Below are 23,885 nucleotides of genomic sequence, written 5' to 3' on the forward strand. Positions count from 1 at the left end.
ACGTGAGTGGTATCAACTCTCCACCACAAAAACATCCCAAAAATGATAAAAGTTTATTTTGCAATATGCTCCATGAAAACACAATTTTAACTGAAACTTTTATAGGTTTCAAAGCATCGTTCCAGAGGACTGCAGTTGAAAACTAGCCAGCTGGCTAACACTGGCACACGACAGAGAAGTTGATAAATGTGTATTGTCCTTGAAATGAAAATAATTCAGTTTTTAAAACAAGATTTTTGATTTCAGAGCTCCTCTACGGTCCAGGCCCTAAGACTGCACAATAATGCATTCTTTCTGTTTTATTGTACCATTAAAGTTTGTTAAACCCAACCTCATTCTGTCAAAACTGCAGTATAATCAGTAAATTCCATTTAACCTCTGTACTTTTGACACCATCCAGTTAACCTAGTACAGACTGTACTGTATATGAGACATACAGTGTGATGTGTGCAGTGTGGTGACCTACATTTTTAATTAACAGAGGGGCGAGGAGACAAGGGAGATGTGCAAATCGTTTATTGGCGGATTGACAGTAGAAGGGTATTTAATGTATACACTCTGTGGCAGAAGAATAATTTGACGAGCATACAGTAGTAGATATATTCAGAATTATTCTCTAGAGCGTGATTCTTTAAAACATGACAGAACAGAAGAAAACGTGGTTCAAAAACTCCTCAAACACACACTTGAACACGCACACACACACAGGAGGAATAATTCAAATGAACAGAGGCGAACATCAACGTAAACCCACAAATGTCAAATCACCACATGTATATTTCAGTAAACGAGTAATCATGTCTCAGAAAGGCAATGTAATGAAATAAAATGTACTTAGTTTCACTATGAGACTGAGGAATGTGTAGTTAGAGACGGCACGTCTTGGATTAGTGCTAAAATGACTGTTGCTAGGTTTGTGGTCAGGTAAGGACGCGTGAAAATGCAGGCAGAGGAAAAGGGGGTGTGTTTTTTAAACGATGACGCAAAGCGGACATTTTCCACTGTGACTGTGCTAAGACCACGAGAACACGACTCACCTCTAAAGCCTCTACCTGTCATGCAGGTGTCTCCTAAAAAGCAGTAGAAAACATCCGAAGTCTGAACAGTGATCCGTTCGGACAGTTTTTGTATACATTCCACATGTCAACGTCTAAAATAACAGTACTCTGATACAGAAAAAGATTGCATTGTTTAGGCAGATTTCACTACGATAATCGAGAGAGAAGTCTTAAATATCTGTTTGTTGTTCTTACTACCGCACCGCTGACCCTCGACAGCCCAGGATGTCCACGTAGCTTCAGTAGCATCGAGCTGGATTTTCAGAACATTTCTATCTTTTTGTGACATTCGACGATATTAATTTTTCACTGCTCTATTTGTGAGAAGAATCTAGCCAAAGCCCTGTGAAAGACAATTATGTTTCAGCGCCGAGGAAGCAGCTACAACAGCCACACAAACACTAAGATGAAGAGCGGGAATACACACTTAACGCTCCTGCTCCGTTTGACCAACACATAAGGCTCTATGGGCCAGGTAAACAAGGCGTTTTAAAGGGACAGTTTGGATTATTTGATGTAGGATTGTATAAGGTAAAGTCACTGTATTAGTAACAGTAGATGGTGGATGGGCTCCTAATTAGGGGAAGCAGAGAGGGGCACAGAAGCTAAGTGCTGTACTGCTGTGGGCGGGTCAGCAACAAAATGGTATTTTAGGCACTTTTTAAAAAAGGTCTACATAAACAAAATCAAAATCAGTTTACATGTACAGCACAGCACTGACCTCTATTAATATAAAGGTCTGATACCAGTTTAATGGTAAGCAAAATGCTACCAACCAAACTCCATAGGAAAAATCACTAATTTTACCTAGCAGAACAAAACAGTTACAGGTCTGCTGCTTCCTCAATCTGTTTGTTTCTTTCTGTTATTGTGTAACTTCTATGAATCAAAACTAACCTCTTAAAACACCAAAGTCACCAAATACACAAAACAAACTAACAGATCGTTGCAGTGGTAGACCAACAACTCCTGTGTTCTGTGAGGTAAAATTATTGATTTTGCAAATGGAGTTTGGTTGAGCGGAAAGTCTTATATTTAGCTGATATATTACATTTTATAATATTTTCAGGGCTTTACTTTGCCATTAGACAACCGTTTCTGACAGGAAACTGCCATTATATAAGACAAATATAACTCTCTTCAATCCTATCAAACTCCATAGGCGAAATAAATCATTTTACCTTGCAGGACAGGGGAGATGCTGGACTACCACTGTTTGTTTTTTTGGGTTATTGTATGCCTTTGGTGAATCCAAACCATCATTTTAAAGCACTTAAACTATTCTAAATATAGCATACACTTAAAGTGATATTGGCCTTTTTAAATTGGACCTTTTTTAAGGGGCTAAAATACCTTTTGTTGCTTAGTTTCCATGCTGGTACTCCGCTCTGCTTCTCCAAATGAGGAGCGCGCCGACCTGCATCTACTGCAGGTAATACATCAGTCTATGGATAAGTACCTCATACAACCCCAATTTAAGTAATCCAAACTATCCCTTTAAACCACTACTCATAATAATTTACAAGTGTGTATATGGTTAATTCCATCAAAATGTTGAAGCTAAATTAAAGGCAAAGGCAGGAGAAGTCATCACTTTCTTTCTCATAAATCAACCATTTTCAGGAGGTAAATGTTCCTCTTTCATTTTGACATTTGTGTCTCATTGTTATGACTCTTGGTCCAAATAATCCACCCTTTGGAAAATCAATCAGTTGCATGAATCATAAATAGGTTTTCTTTGTCTAATCTTTTAAATAATTCAAAATAAAATCTAGACACCGTAAAGGCTGAGAGATACACAGGTCATAATCTAAATATTCTCTTTACATTAGGTTTAAAAGTCAGATAAATTTCTCCCTATGACTTTTTTTTTACGGTAGCTTTTTTCCCCACATCTTTCCTTCTCTCAGTGCTGCGTGTTGACAGCTTTGTTCTGGCTGTCCTCGGCCATCTGCACCAGCTCGTTGACGGTGTGCAGCAGGCTGTAGCCGTGCTTCCTCAGCAGCCGCTGGTTGAGCCTCTGGTCTCTGAAGCCCATTTCCAGCAGCATCGCCATCATGGAAGGGTCCTGTCTGGTGGCCGGGTCGATGCCTCGCTGCAGGGGAGGAAAAACAGGAAGGAGATGAGGGGAAATGTAGAGGAGAGCCACAACTGATCTGATGGATGTTCAAAATGATTATGTTTACATGCACAAAATATGTCTTATGAAAAAGACATTCATACTTAAACTATGGACACTTCTTTGTGTCTAAATATAAAAACTTACAATAAGCAATGCAAACAATAAATTTGCAATAAACAAATTCATTTAAACTTAATCTGAATACCAGATATGCTCATAATTTTAACATAAAAGCTTAACTATTTCTTTTAAAAGCCACAACGCAAACATGACAAATAAACCTCTTTAGAACGACAGAGTAAAAGAACTTTGTTTCCCCAGAACTTTTCTTGTCAGGCAGCACTTAATAAAAAGTTACGGATCGCTCAAACTAAACTTATTCAAATGACTTTTTATTTGGTATCTAAAACAAAACATTTAGTTGATAGAACTTGTTGGCAGCTAAGTTGTTAGTGCAACATAATTCGGGGGGAAAGTTGCGTTACAACAGTCCATTTCACTTCCTGTTTACCAACCACACGAGCTGCACGGCTGAAATGTCAAACTCATCGGATCAAATGTTGGGATGATTATCAGCAGTTTCTTTTTGCGGTCAAATCTTTACAGCTGAGCAATGGAAACAACTTGACACATCATCATCTTATAAAGCTGTTATGACGAACTTGTTAGGTTACCTATTTACACATTCAGCTGACTCAGAGAAACGCCAGCACTCACTGGATGATACTCACTTTTTTTTTTTCCTGTTTTGGTCTCTAATAACTCCTGAGGGAAATATCTGGTTCTTTAGCTGCTAAATGCTCCACTATGTTCACCAACTAGGCTGCAGAAACTTTGCCCAGGGACTAGAAACCTTTATGAGAACTGGAGGATCAGGGTCTACATTAAATGTCATGGACATTATTTTACCCCATAAAGAGTCCCTGCTCGGGGGTTAGTATTGTGCAAAAGTACAGAAACCTTGGGGATGGGTTCTGTTCATCCAAAGACACATCAACATGGAGTTACAGAAGAAAGCTTACGACAACGAGGTCGAGTCACGTGAAAAACGACAACAGCCGTCACTTTTTTTTATAAGGAAGCCAAACAATCTTTGCAGGTGTTTAAACCACAGTGGAAATGCAGACAACAACCGGCTGAAGGAACCTTTTAGTTCCTTGAAAAATATTTCCTGGTGCTAAAAGTTTCAGGTACTTTGGCTGGATCTGCAGCTCTAATTGCTTACTATTTTCTGCTGTTTGATAGTGGACAGGTGGTGTGTAGCAGTTTTAAACGAAAATACCACCATGGGGGCATTTTTCCACCAAACAAGCTCTGGTTCTTGAATGAGTTCCATTAAATAACCTGCTGGCTTTTTGGTTCCAGCTTATGGAAACTTTGAACGGTTCAAAGTTAGGTTTGGGAATAGGAACAGGGCTGGTTCCATGGTGGTGTAAAAGGCCTCTTTACGAGCAGTGAGAACAAACCACAGGAGTTGTTTGTACAATCAAAACAGAAAGAGGGTAAAAAAGCTATGTAGCACCGAGAAGAACTTTGGCTTCTTCTCACGCACAAATGGAAATGTTTACATATTTTACATACAGCAAAATGCGCTGTAAATTAAGCATCTTTCAGTAAAACAAATCTTGAGTTGCTGTGTCTGTGTGATGTACCTGTATCGAACAGTTTGGTCCAGTGAAGAGAGCTTTATAAGCGGACGCTGCCACAGAAAGGGCCCCCTTGACGAGTCCTTCTGTGATGCCTCCTTGGCCCCTTGTGTAAAGACAAGGATGTGGTTACGCCAGGTTATATAACGGGACTGCAGAGAACACTGTGTTCTAGTTACAGTTGTTATTTAAAAGAACATGGATGTCAGAAAATAAGTTAGAGGTGCATGACACAGATTTTACAGACTGATCCTGTGTTAATGTTATCAGATCAGGTTGTTAGACAAAAACATGATGTTTTTGTCTGAAAGATAAAAGAGAAACTTAAGTGCAGGAATTTCCTCCACAAAAGTGATTCATGCAAAGTTTTTCTTTTTGTTTTATTTATTGTACCTTGGCTGCAGAGCGTTGCTGGGTCTGGGGTTGTACGTCTCAAAGGCACTGGATGCTGAGCCTGCTGATCTTGACAAACCAGATGATACTGCAGAGCAGATAAAAAAAAAAGGAAATAACAACACACGGCAAACGCACAGCGCTGGAGGAGGAACAGAGCGTTTCGCTGAAGCAACAAATCCTGAAAGCCCGTGTGCCGTCTTACTTCCTGTCCTCCAGCAAAGGCCTAAATGTGTTTCCTTTCTCGCCAAAATGGAGCCAAGTGTTAAAACTGGTGAGTCATTCAGCAGCCTGTGACGCAACACTCAAGTTTGATGCATGAATTTTAAATGTCTTGCACTGATACTGTAATACACTTCTACCCAGTGATTCAAGGAGTAAAACTCACCATTTAAATGGACTCTTGGTTGGTGCGGCTCATATGGATCACAGGCAGGAGGACTGGGATCCTCAGCCAGGTACAGTGCCTCAGACCTGAAACATACAGTCAACAAACAAGAATTAGACCATAAAAGGTTGGAGCAGGGAGATAAAAATCTCAATATATTGAGAGAATTTCTAGTTTTTAGTTTCTTCTTCGCCATCTGTAACCAAAATCACATTACAAGCTGTCCTCACTGCAGGAAAACCCTGATAATGTCTTGCAAAACATCACTGAACAATGAATGCTGGGCTTTTATTAGGGATTAGTAACACTGTTTTTTTTTTCGCTGCGCTAAAACAGGTCAGTGATGCTGTTTTGCTATTTTTCTGGCAGTGATGTAACGATGTAATCCTGTGTGTTTCAAGTGACTCTGTTTTTTTTCTTGTCTGCAGCTGTTCGTATGGAAACTTAGGAGGCAATCTGACCTTGCGTGCTCTGATTAATTTGGCTTTCTGTTAACACACCAGCTGTAATTTTGCTTTAATGAAAACTCAACTCCTGGCATTTGCATCTGGTGTTTGTCAACAATCTTTTTTTATTAAAGTGTTGTACAGTGGATATAATTTAAGCAAATGTGAAAAGGGGTTCATGTAACTGATGAGTATCGTTTGGCGAGTCTACATGTGAGGGATAATGTACAGTGAGCAGGTCATTATTATAAAATAAACCCCGCCAGGGTGATGCAGGATCCCAACATGAAGCATCCCACTTTTTACGTAGTTACGCCAATCAATGAATTGACAAAAAATATTGATTTTAAAAATGATTTTATTGTTCCTCCAGAGTCTATGATTGGACCTGTGGCCATAGCAACAGCCTGCTCTTCATAGCAACAGTCTGCTATAAGAAATATTCGACCTTAGAATACTGCAATTGACCAATCAGAATCAAGTATTTAACAAAGCCATGTAATAATGGCATGTAAGCAAAGAAACCTTAGCATTAAATTTTCAATTCCTCTACTACTTTCATAATCTTTTTTGATGCAAAGGACATAAAACCTCCACCCTCTACTCACCTACACCAAATATATATGTAAAATATCTGTACTATTTGTAATATCACTGTTCAGACATTTGGAAAAGTTTGTTTTCTGCATGTTGACAGATGTGACCCGTCTAACCTGGGTGAGTAGAGGGCCGGTGGGGGCAGCAGGGGGTCAGGCAGCACCGGTGGAGGTGGCACCACTTCGGGGGTGAGCGTCACGGCGTCGAGGGTTTGGGAGGCACACAGCATCTGGTTCACGCTGCTGCTGATGGGAGGGACAGGCGGAGGCCACGTGTTCACCTCGGCATCGACCTCCTGCTCTGTCCTCTCCTGCCTCTCTCTGGGTGGTGCCGCCCTGCCTGACTCCTCTTCTTCATCGTCCTCCTCCTCCTCCTCCTCTTCCTCCTCCACCTGCTGTACGTCTGGCTTGGCTGAGCTCACAGAAGCAGCAGCAGCAGCAGCAGCGGCGGCGGTTGTGGTGTCGGGCTGCGACATGGCGGAGCTGTACATGGACTCGCCCAGAGGACGGCTGGTGTCGAAGCAATCTGGGAGGACGATGATGTAATCGTCGCAGGAGGAGACGGAGGAGGTCTGGCTGCTGACCTGAGACATGGGAGAAGATGGTGACAGTTATGGACCTAAGAAAGACTACACTAATAACTCTTAAAGGGATAGTTCAGATTGTTTTAAACTGGGTTGTATGAGGTACTTAACAATAGTCAGTTTACTAGCTAGGTATTTTAGCCACTTAAAAAAGACCAACTTAAAAAAAAAAAACATTGTCAGTTTAAGTATCTGCTATATTTAGAATATTTTTACTGCTTTACCTTTCCATCAGACAGCCTTTTCTGACAGGAAAACACCATTATGTAAGCCACATATCGCTCTCTCCGAAGCCACCAAACTCCATAGGCAAAACCATTAATTTTATCTCACAGAAGACAGAAGTTTCTGGTCTACTGCTGCCTCGATCTGTTAGTTTGTTTGTGTTACTGTGTGACTTCGGTGAATCTGAACTAACCTTTTAAAACACACAGACCTAAGAGATCGAGGCAGCAGTAGACCCGAAACTCCTGTGTTCTGTGAGGTAAAATGACTAATTTTGTCAGTGGAGTTTGGTTGCTTTGTAGAGAAAAACAATTTCCTGTCAGAAAAGGCTGTCTGATGGCAAAGTAAAGCAGTGAAAAAATCCTAAATACAGCATACACTTAAACTGATATCGATTTTTTTTTTAATATGAGCATTTTTAAATGGCTAAAATACATTTTGGTGGTGTGTCGAACCTACTGTACTGTACACTGACTACAGACAACCACACTTCAAATTATCCAAACTATCTCTTAAACTTCATTATATGTCATAATGATTTATGATCTGCTTTGTCCTTTAAAACAAAACTTAAATGTTGGTAACTCCTCACCTCCTCCCAGTCTTCTCCTCTGGTTCCAGCCTCCTCTTTCTCTTCTTGAGTATTCCTCATGTGTTGCATGTGATCTAAGCCCATCACCTCTTCATCCTCGTTATCATGATGTGAACTGATGTGCAGGTTTTCATTCGTCGGTTCAAGAAGGACAACTTGAGACGTGAGGGAAAAAAAAAAAACGCCAGCATGAATATCTAAAAATTTTTGGAATCGTAACCACAAGTGTTCTAAGAGAAGTTAGATCAAACAGTCCTCACATTTCATGAGATGCACTCAATAAAAATAGAGATGCAACACAAGATCTCAGACTTTTTCTGTGCATGCAAAAGATTTATTTCTTTAATTTCTAGGATTAAGTTTGTAAAGGATTTTGTTGGATTAACAAAATCACAATAAAGATCACTTTAAAATGTGCAGTTTTATCTTGGAAAAAAAAGAGACATTTGTCAGGCCTCAAACTATTGCTATTTCCCACAAGGCTGCAGATACCAAAGTTTTTTCCCACAAGGCCAGGAGTACAGACCCGACCTCCTCCTCCTCTGACTGGCTTACCCTGATATTCTTACTCTAACCCTGACCAATCACTCCTCATGCCTAAACCTAACTAACCCAACCAATGAAGGCAACAAGTACAAGCCAATCAGAGGAGGTCTTAGATGTTTTACCTAATTTCATGAAAATGGGAGCAAAAACAAAAGTGTTTTGTTGAGGATATTTATCAATGTGTTCAACTGAAAAAGATAACAGATAAAAGGAAATCAGGAAAAAAATAAGAAAAATAGAAAATGTGTCCTTTATCCTGGCTGCTGTTCTCTGACCTGGCTTTGTCTCCTGTTCGCGGGTGATCTGGTTGAGACCCACGTTTTGACGCAGAGCTGAACTCTCAAGTCTAACAGCGCAGATCTCTCCATTTCCTTCTCGCAGCGTCTCAGTCTTCTCAGTCTCTGCAGCTCTGTCGAAGCAAAAGCTGGAACCCCGGGAAACAACTGGATAAAAAAATGTTACGGAATAAGAAACAAAGTCTGAGTACCTCATTAAAAATCATAAATCCAAAACAAACATTCTGTATTTCTGTTTGATGATTTTTTTTTCCTCACGCTGTGGTTTGTGGCTGCTGTGCTGGGCTCGGCGCAGCGGTCTGTGATCGGGGGCCTCCTCCAGGGTGAGGGAGCGGATGACGGTCTCACAGAGGAACTGAGCTCCACTGATCTCCTCCTCCCTGTCCTCCTCCTGGGTCACAGGCTCCAGCAGCTCCCTCTGCTGCCTCAGTTTCACTCCTGACAAAAACACAACAAACATTAAAGGAGCACTGCACAAAAGACTTTTTTCACTTGTGCATAACAACGCTTGTACTCAAAGTACAAACTTTTGTGTGTAAAATTGGTGAAATTCCCCTTTAACATTTGGCTCAATGATCCAAGATCTACAAGCGGAAAATTTAGTTTCAGGCGCCTCCATGTCCAGTAATCATCAGCAGACTCTAATCTGGAGGTTTCGTAGTATAGAATCGTTCTTACCGAAAAGTTTTCTGACCCCTGTGACCTCTGTGTCGTCTTTCATCTGTGAAGTGATGGCTTTCTCCAGCACTGGTGCATCATGGGGCAGAGGGGATATGCAGGGTGTCAAATCTACAAAACACGTAGAGCAAACACAGTTACCACACTTTAATGTTAACATGCAAACTAGAGAAATGTTGATGCGTATTTGAGCTGCGACAGTGAAAATTAACTGCGGACGTAACAAGTGAAGCCATGATTTTTCCAACGAAAGCCGCAGAAAATAAGGAAGGAAGGATGGCTGCATGGGAAACTGTCTCACAAGTTCTCCAGAGTTTAAAAGCATCATATGTTGCTTACCCACAGGGGTGTTGTTAGGAACCTTCTCCAACTCCTGCACAATATTTATATCCAGCAACTCAAATGACAGGAGATCCTAAAAAAACAGACACACAGGGAGGATGAATGCTGTTCTTGTCTTCTTACAACTCGTGCTGTTCACAGTTAATCTAAAACAAAGCGCGCTTTGTCTTTCTAACATGTTTCAGAACATTTCCGAAACAAATTTTGGCTTATTTTTAGTCGTTTAGCATGAGTTAAACAGCAAATTCAGGAATGAAAGAATATGTTTGTGGGTTCTTTGTGAGCGAGCACCTGTGCGGTGAGCAGGTCGACTGAGGGGAAGTAGTAGTCGTCATGGTTCAGCTCTACAGACAAACCAGGGCCGCTGTTCTTGGTTCGCACCTCCTTCTCCTTCTCCACCGGCCTCACCTCCTCCTTCTAAAACAAGAACAGCATCATTAATACTGTATCACTACACTAAAAGACAAGGAGGTAATAAATATAACACAAATATTTATTTCCTTACGGACTTGAGGATTATTCTGAATTATCTGTTTCTTCTGTTTTCTGTTTTTCTTTCTTTTTATTTTCAGAAAAGGCTCTTGTGGTGAAGAGGATTCTTTACTTAAATATATATGTTCTTATTTATTGTTTTTCTTGCTGTAATGTTTGGTTTGATGCGGCATTTTCCCTTCATCCCTTCATCTTAAAGTGTCAATACAGCTTATGTAAAAATCCTCCATTACAAGTAAAACTCCTGCATTCAAAATCCTGCTTCCAAAGTAAAATGTCTTGAATTTAATTGTTAATCCACGTGAGCAGAGTTTTATTTTTGTGGCTGGTTGAGATGAAGAAGATAATTTTAACCACTTCAGATATAGTCAGATTGGGTTCAGTCCCTTAAAAAGGTCACCAGATAAATAAAATAACTCTTTTTTTGAACCTTCCTCTGATATTTGCTTTTTTGTGAAATATTGGATTGTTCTACCACCATCTTTTGGATGGTTGCCATTTTTTGTGATCTGTTCATAAACATACCAGAAAGATTGTAAGTTTATTGTTTTGTCTCATTCTCAGGATGTAAAATATACACGTTCGGGTTGGTGAAGCGTCCTGAGCAGCAAAATAATGAGAAAATAAAAATTTATAGAAACCACCAGACACTTCAAGTGGGTCACAAGTGATGACTGACAGGGATTTTAAAAAGTTTAAACCCTTTTTAACAGTAACCAAACAAAATCCTTTGTACTGTGATTTATCTCATACTAGAATTTGAATCAGTTAACGTGTAAACCCTCAAATTCTGGTACAGATAATACAAGTCCTGCAGCTGTCGTCATGTTCTTCAAATGTGAATCCAGCAGGTTACTGGTTGCTTGTCTGTCTGTTCTCTCCCTTTCAAAGTTTTCTGGACCTCTGTGCTGATTCCCACCACAGATCCATGGACCCCTTCGGCATTAAGGTCTCGGATTTTAGGTCGCCAACGTCTGCTTCTCTGCTTTCATACATTACTTTGTGAAGTTGACGGGAGAGTCAACTTTTTCGCCCCACAGTCAAAAATCTGTGTTGTTTTATGCTTTTATGTTTATTGTATGGGTTGGAGATGTTTTATTCTTCTCTGTGAGTAAGTAGTTTTACTATTTTGTTCCTTTTCTGTCCTTCTGTGAGCTCACCAAGGAAAATTTGTTTAGTCACAGATGCCTGTTCAGTAGAGGCTTCAGAGAAAAGTCGACTATTAAAATCACTCGTGGACAATGTGGATCACTGTAGACTTTTTGTTTATCTGTGGCCAAGGCAAACAAACAGAATTAAATTCTGTATTTAGAGACGTAAATAATCCCACTATCCCTCAAACATCAAACAGTATCTGCAGCTCAGACAAGCTTGCTGGGGGTTTAGTCCAATCAGATTGTGTCTCACTTGTAAAAAAGCCTCTCAGAGCCAATCAAAGATTCTGCTATTTCACTTCCACCTGTGGAAAACACAGCCATGCATGTGCAGCGTTGTCTGATTCTGGGTGTAACTGTAACAGCAAATACTTAAATATCATTAATGGAATAAATATTTTTTAAATATTTATTTTAGGGTGCATGTTTTGATATTATCTGTCCCTATTTTTTTCAAATGTTATGAAGTGGTTGCTGCTGATGGCATCAGGAACTGGTTGCCAGTTTCTCAAAGTGGTTGCCAATAGCAACCTGGCAACTGTTGCTGTGGAGCCCAATAACAATCCAACTTGTTTGGAGCCACTGGTTTAATCTTAACAGGAGCTGCATTCTATAAGCTCACCCAGTGATATTTTATATTATTTTTTTATTATATTAGGCACTGTTTTTTTTGCATTTACCCACAGTACACTTTTATATTTATTAATCTGTTTTTATTCTTATGTTACTGTAATTGTTCCTCAATCTTTGGCACAGTTTCCTTCGTTTTATCTCGTCTCTCTTCCTTATCTGATGTTTTCATGTGTAAAATCTGCAAAGTAACAAGTAATGATATCTGTAAAATAAATGTAGTGCAGTAAAAAGTCTCTGAAATGTGGTGAAGTAGAAGTGTTAAGTGTAAAGTACTCAAGTAAAGTACGAGTGCCTCGAAGTTTTACTTGAGTAAATCTACTTAGTTACCTCTGGTATCACAAATAATGCCATAATATAGATTAGGGGTGTCACAATATTCTGGTATTGACAATAACCGGGATATTTAAAAAATGAAATATTGATATCATGTTGCTAACATTCATATCATAATATTGTGTAAACAAACTGTGAGCTCTTTCTGTTCTCACTCCCCCAAAACACACATTTTTTCACTACTCCATTAGGTGTAACTGCACTTTTTGCACGCTTTTGTGCAGTTATGGTAACAGATAGGGCTGCAACTAATTATTCTCACTGTCAATTAATCTGTGGATTATTTGCTCGATCACTCGATTAGCTGTTTGGTCGATAAAATATCAGATGGTGACGTCCTCAAATGTCTTGTTTTGTCCACAACCCAAAGATGTTCAGTTTACTGTCATAAAGACGCAGAGAAACCAGAAAACGTTCACATTTGAGAAGCTGAATAAAGATTTTAGACCTTTTTATCAGAAAAAAAAAGACTAAAACCAATGAATCGATTATCAAATAGTTGGTGATTCATTTAAAAGTCGATTAATAATCGATTATTTGATTGATCATTGCAGCTCTAGTTACAGCTTCTCTCTCCACCTCTCTAAATTTGTAATTTGAGTGTAATTTACCAAAAATGAGACAAAAGGCACAATATTCCAGATCACAGCATCATCATCATGAATTCTTTTGGCCCTGATAATCGTGTAGTGAACCTCTGATATCGTGACAGCCCTAATCTAGGCTCAAATGTCAACACTTGTTGGTCTGTACAGCGTGTCATTGGTTATCAGACTTGCCAGTCGTTTGCTCTGATGCCCGAGCGCGTTGCGGCCGTCGCCGTGTTCGACCACGATGCTGCACCAGACACGAGGGCCGAACTGACACCCGCAGTGCGCCAGCCGCCAGTGGGAGGTGTACGTCCCCTCCATCACGGGAGCGACAAAGGCCACACTGACCACGCCCACTTGTCCGGGCAGCAGCAGGGGGACCGGCACCTCCCTCTTCTCCTCTGACGCCAGGCCGAGGTTCCCCCACATGAACACCAGCTGGGTGCACGTACACACATACACAGAACACAAAATAGGAATACACATGCGAAAAAAATCACAAAGACAACAGCATGCAACCAAAGTCACACACACATAGCAGAAAAAAAAATGCTCAAGTGAGGGAAATCCACACAGAGCCCGTTCACACCTGGTGTTAACACAAGTCCTGGGTGATCCAATCACAAGAGGACAGATCTGAGTACGGGTGTGGATGCAACCAAAACAAACCGAGGATGCATCGAGATCCGACTGTTCAGACCAAATTTAGAGGTGATCTGGGCCACATGTGGCCTCGTTGTTGTTCTGGACACACCGCAATATCCCCAAACTTCCAGAAAAAATCGTGCAATTTTGAGAGTTGCTGAGTGAGCAGAAACTTTATTATCTTTGTGAAACGCTGTCCATGAGAAATTCTTAATTATTTGGGCATTCTTGTAAATTCAGCAAAGGTTTCTGTGTTTATATCAATATATACTGAATCTCAAAATTGTGAGTAGAGAAGAGGGACAGATGTAGAGATCAGCTGACTCCAGTCTGGCTGCCCACAGAAGAGACACTCGTGGCGCGCTGCAAATTGTAGGACGCACAGTTTTACTTTCTCTGACGGCGAACTGATGTTTTCACATCAAAGATGATGAAGAAAGGCAATAAAACATTAGATCGATGCGAGCCGTTATCGATCAGCAGATAGTCTGTATGAAAACTAAATGATTATTTCTTGAAACTTATCACAAACATCTCGGGGCGGCGCTAAGCTCGGGATGCGGCAACGGTGCTGCTGCAAAATAGCGTTGAGGGAGAACTTGTTTTGGTGGAACATTTGCACGTCAGGAGGCGAGCTCTGGTATTAAAATGACTACATCACTGCAAAAGAAAAGCTAACAGCTATAAGCTTGTTTACATTCATGCTATTAGCATTCCAGGTGCTAAGTTGCAGTTTTTAGCTTGTAGGTTGCAGGTGAGGTTGTTCTCGTTTTTCGACGCTGTGATGCTGCTTGATGCTTAATGCGTCTAGTGTCAAATAATTCTGAAAGGGGTTTATAATACCATGATTCACCATATTTATAATTCCTCATTTATAAGTTTCTGTCTCATGACAAAAGGAAGAAACAACAACTGCTCGACTGAAAGGTCTCCGACTGATAATCTGAAGCTTGAACTTTCAGGCGGCAGCTCTAATAGCAGAAATATTTATTTGCTTACAGAGCAGGGAAGTGAGATATGATCACAAGTGACACATCTGGAGATGTATTGTTATTCCAGGTGTGAACTGAAAGACTCAGAGCTGTCCACTTGTGATCGGATCACTCAGGACGCATGTTAACAGCAGGTGTAAACAGGCTCACACACACACACACACACACACACACACACACACACACACACACACACACACACACACACACACACACACACATTAACAATGACAAAGACTTAAACTTAAACCACAACACAGATTCAACTGAATTCAAATAATAAATTAATAAATCTCAAGACGGAAAGGGGCATTAGTTGTGTTAGAAAGCTGGTGTTAGAGGATAAGAGAGCAGAGTGGGTCTCAGAGTGGAAGTGAAGCGGGTGGTGGGGGCAGAGAGAGAGTGGGGCCTGTCCTCTCGGAGGGTGGGAGGGGGTACCTTAGTCTCTGAGGTCCAGCTGATAGTGCCCGAGTTCCTCATCTTCCAGTATTTGATGAACTTGGTACCAGGCTCCAGACGGGTGCCGTCCGGCAGATTTTCATCCAGAAACAAGGCAGCCATAGTGGGCACCAAGGACGTGTGCGAGGCCCCGGGACCCCTAGTTTCAAGTGTACAGAGCATTGTTGAAAAAAGCCCTGGTTTCTTATAATACCCATCTCTTTTGTTCTCTACGAATCAAAAAAGCAGGACCCCAGATTTTTTTTTTTTTTTTGCAGCTCAAAAGCAATTTTTCTTAGAAAATCTATGAAGCAGCAGCAGCAGTTTTCACATTGAGGTAGTTCCAACATTTTCCACCACCCCAGAGCAGCCAGCGATACACTCATACAGACTAGATTACAAAGATGGCATATTTTGATTTCTTTTCTTGGAAAAAAAGACTTTATTGCATCCATGCTGGGTTTCGAGGTACCCAGCACTGTCGGACGCCCTTCCGAGGTGGCGCTTACTCTGGACTGGAGGCCTGGGGGTCAGGGACCGGGGCAGGGATGGGACCTTGGGCTGGGGCTGGACCTGAGGCTGTTTCTGAGGCGGCGGAGGGGGGCAGGGCTGGGACCTGGGTGGACGCGGAGGCCATGTTTGTCAGGTTGGCTCTGCCTGAGGTAGAGGGCCCGCTCCACTGCAGCCCCCTCTTCTCCAGTCTCAGTTTCTTCTTGATTTCCTTCACTTCAGCTCTGAGCTGCCTCCTTTCAGCTTTGAGGCGCTGTCGCTCGGCCTTGCGCACTGTCCTGTCTCCTCGCCGTGGGAACCTGGTTTGAAATGTCATCAGGAACACCTATTTGTTGACTATCAAAAGTTTATTTGCCAAGAACAAATCACATACACACTCACAATTCAATGTTTACAGTTATCTAGCTGCTAAAACACGTTTTACAATCCTGCTTTGCTTCTATTTATATTCATGTTTTCTTCCATTAGTGGTAGCAAACAGGGCTAGCACTGTTGCAAGTAAGAATGTCTTATTGTTTCCAGAAGTGGGAAGATTTATCCTCAGTCTTGGGGGTTTACCTCAACTCTCCCGACATTCCATGCTCAGGGATGGAGAGCGGCGTCTTGGTTCTCACGAGGTTGTGGCTGGGGTCATGGCTATGTCTGCACATCTCGCACAGGATGCAGGACGGGCACACGCTGGCAGGGAAAGACAAAAACATCAGTACTGAGTGAACACAGAACATGAAAAGCAAAACAAAGAACAAACTCATAAAGGCTCAAAGGATCATTAAAAGTGTTCTTAATCAAATTCTGTCATTCTGTAGCTGTAGCAGCAGAAAATAATTTGCAAGAATAATTTAATATAAAATTAATTCTAAACAGAGTTTAGCTAAACAGAGATCTGTTGCACAATTCAAAACTAATCTCAGTTTAGTAAATACTTATGTAAATCAAAATTAAATTTAACCATATAAAGATGCTTGCTTACCAAAATTAAAACAAACAAATAAAAACAGATGAATTTGAGTGCTGCATTTCAGTTCTGTATTCCTCAACAAAACATTATGTTGTTTGCTAGCAAGCTAGAATGACAAAGAACATCACATTGTTTTCTAGCTAGTTAATAAGTTAACTAAAGATTATATTGTTTGTTAGCTATCTAAAAAGTTTTTTTTTTTTAATGATGTGGTTGTTAGCTAGCTAAAAAGTTAACTAAATGTCTAATTGTTGCTGGCTACCTGAAAAAGAAAAACAACTACTTTATATTGTTTGCTAGCTAAATAAAAAGTGAAAAAAATTCTGATATGTTGTTTGCTAGCTAGCTAAAAACTTAGTCTAGTTAGCCTCCTCTTGATGGCTCGAGAAGCTCTAATAAGTGAAAGAAAGTAGAAATGCATCATGAAACTCAATTGTGTTGAGTTTGTCCCTTAACTTTCTTTGAGGAAGATGATTGAAACTTGTTTTTGTCAATCCGTCTAAAAAAGGCAGCCATTATAAAACTTAAACCTCCTCTCAAGCATAGGTTTAAAGTTAATACTGGATCATGGTTTAAATTGGAGTTGAAAGTTGCAACTTTCTTGTTTGTGCAACCCAGTCTCAGTTTTCCATTTTCCTCTAAACACATCTTATTATATTCAGGTGTGTCCCCCGCCCACCTGCACTTGTAGGCCCCTTCAGAGGTGAGTTTGTTGCAGCTGCTGCAGTTTGGGGTGTAGCCAAGGGACCCATTCGAGGTGGAGGGGCCCGGCCGGGGCCCTATGGGAATGCCACCACTGGCCCCGCTGGCCTCAAGGGGCCCATCAGATGATTTGTGGGTACAACATTGACCAGAAAAGTCACTACACATCCTTTCCACGACCTCCTTCACCACCTCATCTTTAAACTAAGGATAATGAAAGAAAAAATGGTTTGATTTATGTCCATAGAAGCTACACAGAAACTTTTATTCACAGATAACAACATAAATTAAAAATAATTTCATTTAAATGTTACCTTCTCCATGTAAGATCTGAACCACATGGGAGGTGGTTCATCTTCTGGTTTGTTCCCCTTGGTGTCCTTCACTGTGACCTGAATCATAAACATCAGACTTACATCAAATCTACGCTAAATTCAATTATCTTAAAGGGCTAGTTCAGATTTTCTGAAGTGGGAATATTTTCACAGCTTCACTTTGCCATCAGACAGCTTTTTCTGACATGAAAATTCCATTATATAAGCCAGATATCGCTCTCTCCATACAAACCAAACTCCACTGACAAAATCAGTCATTTTACTTTGCAGAACACAGGAGTTGCTGCTCCACTGCTGCCTCAATTGGTCAGTTTGTTTCTGTTATTGTGTGACGTTGGCGTTTTAAAAGGTCAGTTTGATTCACAAAAGTCACATAAAAACACAAACAAACTAACAGATCAAGGCAGCGACAGACCAGCAACTTGTGTTCTGTGACGTAAAATTGCCAATGGACTCTGGTTGGAGCAATATTTGACTGATAAAAGATCCTCAAGGACAAAAACACTGTAAAAAAAAAAAGGACGTGAGCGTGTATAAGAAGCAGAAAGTGGAGGAAAAGGAGGAGAATCCTTACAGCCTCTCTCTCTGGGGTGACCTGCGTGCCTTTGTCCACCGTTTTGACCCTCGATGGATAAGGCGGAGCGGGCCGCAGGTCTCCCTTCAGCTCCTTCACCTCCGTCTTCAGCGGGCCGCCGCAGGCCTGCCCCTTCATCTTGTACACGTTCATGTGCAACTGGTTCCCCTGTTTCTCCGCACTCTGTATTTAAACAAGGATGAAACACAGAGCGCCGGATTGACTGACACAGAAACACGTGTCACATATTTCAAAAAACAATTACTAACATTTGTTTGCTATTTGTTTTCCTTGCTGTATTCTGTACGGCTGTAACTATGCGACTGCTGCAACACTGGAACAAGCACATACTTGTAATGTTACACATCCAGTCAGGCCTGAATAATAAATGACGTCCTGTCATATTATATCGTGCACACAGAGAGTAAGCGTCATGGAATGATTAGTATTTTCCTTTATATCATCATTAATGGAGTGAATGGTTGACTGAAACCTGCTGCCACTCTGATGTTCACTAAAAGTTCCCACTTTTTGCGTGATCTCTCTCTCCGTTATCCCTCTGCAACGACACTGACGTGTGTTTTGTTCTGTTAAATTCAATCCTGTCGTCACTATTCTACAGAAATCCAGCAGTGCTTCAGTACCTTGATGGCTTCTTCATATTCATCTGAAAGAAAACAAATTAACAATAAGTTGATTTGACAAGTTACAGTTGGAGTTCTTCTTTAAAGGGACAGTTCATGCAAAAATCAAAAATCCATATTTTTTTGTTTAACCTGTAGTGCTACTTATCCATCTTGATAGTTTTGGTGTGAGCTTTGAAGTATTTCTCTCTTCTTTTTTTTTTTTTTTTTTTTTTTTTTTTTACAGTAGATTTATAAATGAGGGGATGTTTACATTAACTACAATGTTATATTTTGTTACATTTTTAGGGTAAAACTGTCAACACCACAACTAAGAGAGCTGAATGAAAAACAGAATTACTGTGACTGAGAAGCATTTCACTTAAATAGATTTTCACAACAGATATTTATGGTGTCATTTAAAGGTGAAAGGTTGCACATGTGCAGTATGTGGGGCACCATGGGAAAAAAAATGTCACTATGAAGGGGTTTCATGGTTTAAAAAGCTTTTGGAACCACTGATCTCGATGGATAAACAGCTCCACAGGTGACAGGAAAAAAAAACATGTATTTTTGATTTTGGGGTGAACTGTCCCTTTATTCTTTATCTGGCATGTTTATTTGTTGGTTATAATCATGAAATTCAGGTAAATAAAGTATTTTTCTCACCTTGACTGTTTATGCAAATCTGAAAGAGACATAAAGATCAAAATGAGTTAAAGACCTTGTTCCTGTGTGAAAACAACAGCAGATCAAAAATGTGTCGGGTGGAAAATGTGGAGAAAAAACAGGAAGACAATCCAGACAACACAAAATATAAATAGCAGCAATGAGGAGGGAAATATTACAAATTTTCTACTGAAGCGTCTAAATCATTCAAAAAGCCAACATGTTTCCACCAGCGTACGTCTTCATCAGGGCTTTAAACACGAAATTAAACAACATGGATGTAAAAATATATCCAATGTCACAATATTGAAATAAAAAAAAATGTCTCAATACCGTACTGGACTGTGACGACATCTTCTGTGATATTACATGGTTAATTATTTTATTTTATGTCATAAAAGAGCTGCTTCTGCCTGCTGCATTGCTTCTGTTTTGCAGTTGTACAAAGAATACTGAAGCCTTCATTGATAAAGATAATTCATGTCAATTTTAAAACACGCTTAGATCATGGCTGGATGTTTTAATTTTAATTTATTAAAGAAGGAAAGCAGAAGCATTTAAAGTTATAAGGGAAAAAATTAATTTATACCAACATAATACTGCCATCAATCATATCATTTCACAGACTTTTTATTAAGGTTAGGGTTGCAGCAAATGATTATTTTCATTATCTATTAATCTGTTGATAAGTTTCTTGATTAATTGATTAGTTAGGGAAATAAAGTGACAGAAAAATGTCTGTAAAAATGATGAAAATGGTTCCACAGTGCAAAGTTATTCAGTTAACTGTCATTAAGGACTAAAGAAACCAGAAAATGTTCACTTTTAAGAAGCTCATATCAGGATATTGGAACAGATTTTCTTAAAAAAAAAAAAAAAAAAAAGAGCCGGTGATTAATTTAACGGTTGAGAACTAATCTATTAATTAACTAATTGTTGCATACCTTGAGTTTTTGGTCTCATCACATCCTTTTTAAACAAAAGATGTGTGTTTAAAGTAGAGCCCGACCAATATATCCATCAGCTGATATTATTGGACCAATATTGCTCTATCAAAGCTTTATCGGTCTATATCAATATTGGTACATGTTGTCTGATATAAAACCATATGAAAGCTTTTTTTTAAACATATCATAATGCAGACTGTTTTTTATTACGGTAGTTTTCTTTATAGGCAGTATTTTACTTATATTTGATTTCTTACTTAATTCATGTTTAAAATATACCTTTACTTTTGTCTATTTGTGTTTTTTAAAGTTTTCTAAATTATTATAAACCCAAGTGAACTTTTTCAGTGCCTTGATATCATTTTGGACAATAAAGTTTAGCATTAAACTGTAAAATATCCTGCCTCCATTACACATCTTATACTCATATTAGTTTTTCTGGGGGATCTTTGTAAAAAATGTGTATTTATGAATATATATATATATATATGTTATGTTCTGTATAAAGAATGTGGGTCAGTATATCCATACTGGATTTTTTTTTTTTACTGCCTTTTATCAGTACTGGCACCAGCCCCAAGAGTCCAGTATCAGTCAGGCCCTAGTTTAAAGTCCTACTAAAGACCAAGAGTGGTCTTAACAGCTACAATAACTTATTTTTAATACTTCCTTCCTCATTGTTTCTCTTTCTTTTTATATTTTGGAGTACTTAGACTGCCTTCCTGTTTATCTTTTTATTATTTTTTTTAATTAAAATAAAAACATTTTACATGTCTACAGCAGTGAACACATTTACACACACTCCCTTACCTCTTCATTCTCCTCATCAAAGTATTTCACTTGAAAGTGGTTGATCCCGAAAGATGCTTTAATCTGAAATATGACGTAAAAGAGTTTGGGTCAGATTCACAGCAAACATGTGGTTAAATCTGAACTTTTTGTCCTCTCTCACGTGTTATTATGAAAACATCAATACAGGCACGTTGAGAAATACCTCCACACACAGCTGAGCTACTGTTCATACTAACGCATTACAGCAAACTGAGCAGATTTTACTCTTCTCGACTATTTTCTAACGTCCCGGCTGACTTAAATCTGACTCTGAACGTTTAAATTTAGTGTCAGAAGTGTCTCCTGTCCTTCAGGTGGTCTACAGTATTGTTTACGTGTCTAGGCCATGTCTGGGCCTGTTTTTTCACCAAACTGCGCCAGCGTTTAGCCAACACGCTCAGCTAGCAGCTCACCCAGGCTTCAACCGACTCCCACTCCAGTTTGTCCAAATCCTGAGCCAGAAATCTCTTCACGTTCCCCCGGAAGTTGACTTTAATGGTCACAGGCAGCCCCATGTCAGCCGTTTATCGCTGTATAATGGCTATCATTTGCGGTGACACCGGCCTATTTGATCCCTGTTGCCCTCGACTGTCTTTTCTTGTTTACATCGTCAGCTGCGTCTAGAAAAATACGGTGACGTCTCTGCTTCTTCTTCGCTGACGTTTATTGGCGGTCAGCAAACAGCAATGTGGTGTACTACCGCCACCAAGTGGTCAAGTGTGATAACAAAGGTTTAACTCTGACATATTTTATTTTATTTTATTTTATTTTATTTTATTTTATTTTATTTTATTTTCAGTCAATGATTTATAATATGATATTTCAAATTTCTGTAAGTCAAACACTGAAACCAGAGGACATCTTTCTTTTCTCTAGTAGATTAATAGATATAACAAGGACCTTTAGGGTTGCTTTTCAGTATTGGATGACATGTAATGAATTCCAATTCAGGAAGAACCGAATAGGAAACAGTTTGGACACTTGCAATGTATACATGATATTAGCCTTTGTACTGTAATGGCCAAATTCCACATCCATAAAAGTAAATTTACAGGTAAGAAGTATTTCATAATTTATCAAAATTGATTTTTTATTTTCATTTAAGATTAACATTTTATTCACTTCGACACTCACACTTATGAAACAAAAAACAGTTAAAAGTATCGTAAAATGTCAAAATATGTTATTATAGATTTTTATATTATATTTTATTATTTATTAATGTATCCCCCTGCAATAAAAATAGTTTATCTTTCTTTTTTTTTTTTTTTTTTTTCTTTTTTTTTAATTTTGATTTTTTTTTTTCTTGTGCTGCCTTCTGTACAAGTTCGGTACATTTAAGTTCTTTATATGAATTAAAGGCGAAAATAGATTATTTAGTGCCAGTTTGGTTGCTCTTTCCATCTTTCGGTTGTTGTTCTGCGCAGGCGTAGTCGAAACATCGCGTCTGGCTGTCGCATGTCAAAGTCGTCATCTCTAAGCTCGCGTGTGGCTGACAAGTGATAAGCCACACGTTTACAAGTGAATTTAATGCTGTTGGGACAATCGTTCTTCGGCAATTTGATCACATAAGATGTCTTCACTCCTCAAGGTGGACAATGAAATTAAAACCAAGGTGAGCTTTGTCTCTTTTAACATCCGATGATGCTTCCACGACGTGTTGTTGCCATTCGCCTGCTAGCATGTTAGCCACGTTTTGTAGCATGATGTGAGAGCTCTGATAAGGCCAGGCTAGTGTTAGCAGCTAGCATCGGCTAACCGGCTTTTTTTCCCGCCCGTTACTATATACCTGTCAAAGCTTCAGATCGGCGTTGTGTTACAGTGGCGTTAAGCTTCACGAAGAGTGAAGGAAAGTTTACGTTACATCGCTGTGTGTGTGAGTAACGGCTACTGTAGAGGAACACATGCACTAAAGGGCCTTAGCTGCTAAGTTAGCAACTCAACAAGCTGCCGTTGTCATACCTGCGTCACGTTAGCTACAGTATGTAACAGCTTTTACATCTTATACCTCTTATAGGAGTCCATAAATGTACTTTAGATTATAGCCATCAGTGTATATATCGGATAGGTTTATCCAAACATCTTACATGGATGTGAAATGCCTCGGTTTTGAAGCAGACTTGTGAGGATGTCTGATCAGAGAGTGAAAGTGTTGCCTATCAGGACATGTTATGTAGAAAGGGTCGCATTGATAAGATAAAGCTTCAGTCTACACCCTTTTCAGTCAGCATCATTACTTATTTTTACTTGTTTATCTTTATGTGCAGTTCAGAACTAGGATCAAAATAAACTGCTGCTTCTACTCAGTAAGAAGATGGTTGGTTGGGACATTTCTACCTACAACAATGATTATTTTCATTGTTCATTAATCTGCTTGTTTTCACAATTAACCGTTTGGTTTATAAAATGTCAAAATTGTGAAAAATGCTCCTCACAATTTCTCAAACCAGAACGATGTCTTTAAATTGCTTCTTTTGTCTAATCAGCAGTTCAAAACCCAACGACTCTTCATCTATTATTATAAAAGGCAAACAACAGAAGTTTATA

At 39.5% G+C, this 23,885-nt stretch overlaps 2 protein-coding genes across 2 annotated transcripts in view; one reads left to right on the forward strand and one right to left on the reverse strand.

The window, feature by feature from the left end:
- Window positions 1-501: 501 nt before the first annotated feature.
- Window positions 502-21,985, reverse strand: nbr1a (NBR1 autophagy cargo receptor a). The gene is made up of 22 exons (XM_084740109.1): window positions 21,752-21,985; window positions 21,318-21,380; window positions 19,561-19,579; window positions 18,913-18,935; window positions 18,269-18,451; window positions 17,674-17,751; window positions 17,337-17,563; window positions 16,258-16,377; window positions 15,699-15,998; window positions 15,190-15,349; window positions 13,304-13,552; window positions 10,204-10,329; window positions 9,910-9,985; window positions 9,571-9,681; window positions 9,151-9,330; window positions 8,872-9,039; window positions 8,051-8,205; window positions 6,767-7,233; window positions 5,608-5,693; window positions 5,220-5,307; window positions 4,833-4,932; window positions 502-3,153 (listed from the first exon to the last, which is right to left on the reverse strand). The coding sequence occupies exons 1-22, from the start codon at window positions 21,851-21,853 to the stop codon at window positions 2,965-2,967; spliced, it is 3,270 nt and encodes a 1,089-aa protein (XP_084596235.1). The 5' UTR covers window positions 21,854-21,985; the 3' UTR covers window positions 502-2,964.
- An 800-nt stretch (window positions 21,986-22,785) lies between these two features.
- Window positions 22,786-23,885, forward strand: part of psme3 (proteasome activator subunit 3) — a 6,116-nt gene continuing 5,016 nt past the window's right edge. Inside the window, exon 1 of the mRNA XM_084740995.1 lies at window positions 22,786-22,953. Coding sequence (XP_084597121.1) covers window positions 22,912-22,953 — 42 coding nt within the window. The 5' untranslated portion in view covers window positions 22,786-22,911. The remainder of the gene's footprint in view (window positions 22,954-23,885) is intronic.

The sequence above is a fragment of the Lutjanus erythropterus genome, chromosome 17 (genome assembly GCF_056507025.1).
Source record: "Lutjanus erythropterus isolate fLutEry1 chromosome 17, fLutEry1.hap2, whole genome shotgun sequence".
In the NCBI taxonomy this organism is placed as follows: Eukaryota; Metazoa; Chordata; class Actinopteri; order Lutjaniformes; family Lutjanidae; genus Lutjanus; species Lutjanus erythropterus.

What these genes read in the sequence shown, in the direction of transcription:
- nbr1a (XM_084740109.1), bottom strand. Translation starts at nt 21,853, where the DNA reads ATGGGGCTGCCTGTGACCATTAAAGTCAACTTCCGGGGGAACGTGAAG. An exon ending in GAAGGGGCCTACAAGTGCAG is followed by an intron (nt 16,378 to 17,336) that starts GTGGGCGGGGGA and finishes TTTCCCTGCCAG; the next exon opens with CGTGTGCCCGTCCTGCATCC. An exon ending in ACCAAGAGTCCATTTAAATG is followed by an intron (nt 5,308 to 5,607) that starts GTGAGTTTTACT and finishes TCTGCTCTGCAG; the next exon opens with TATCATCTGGTTTGTCAAGA.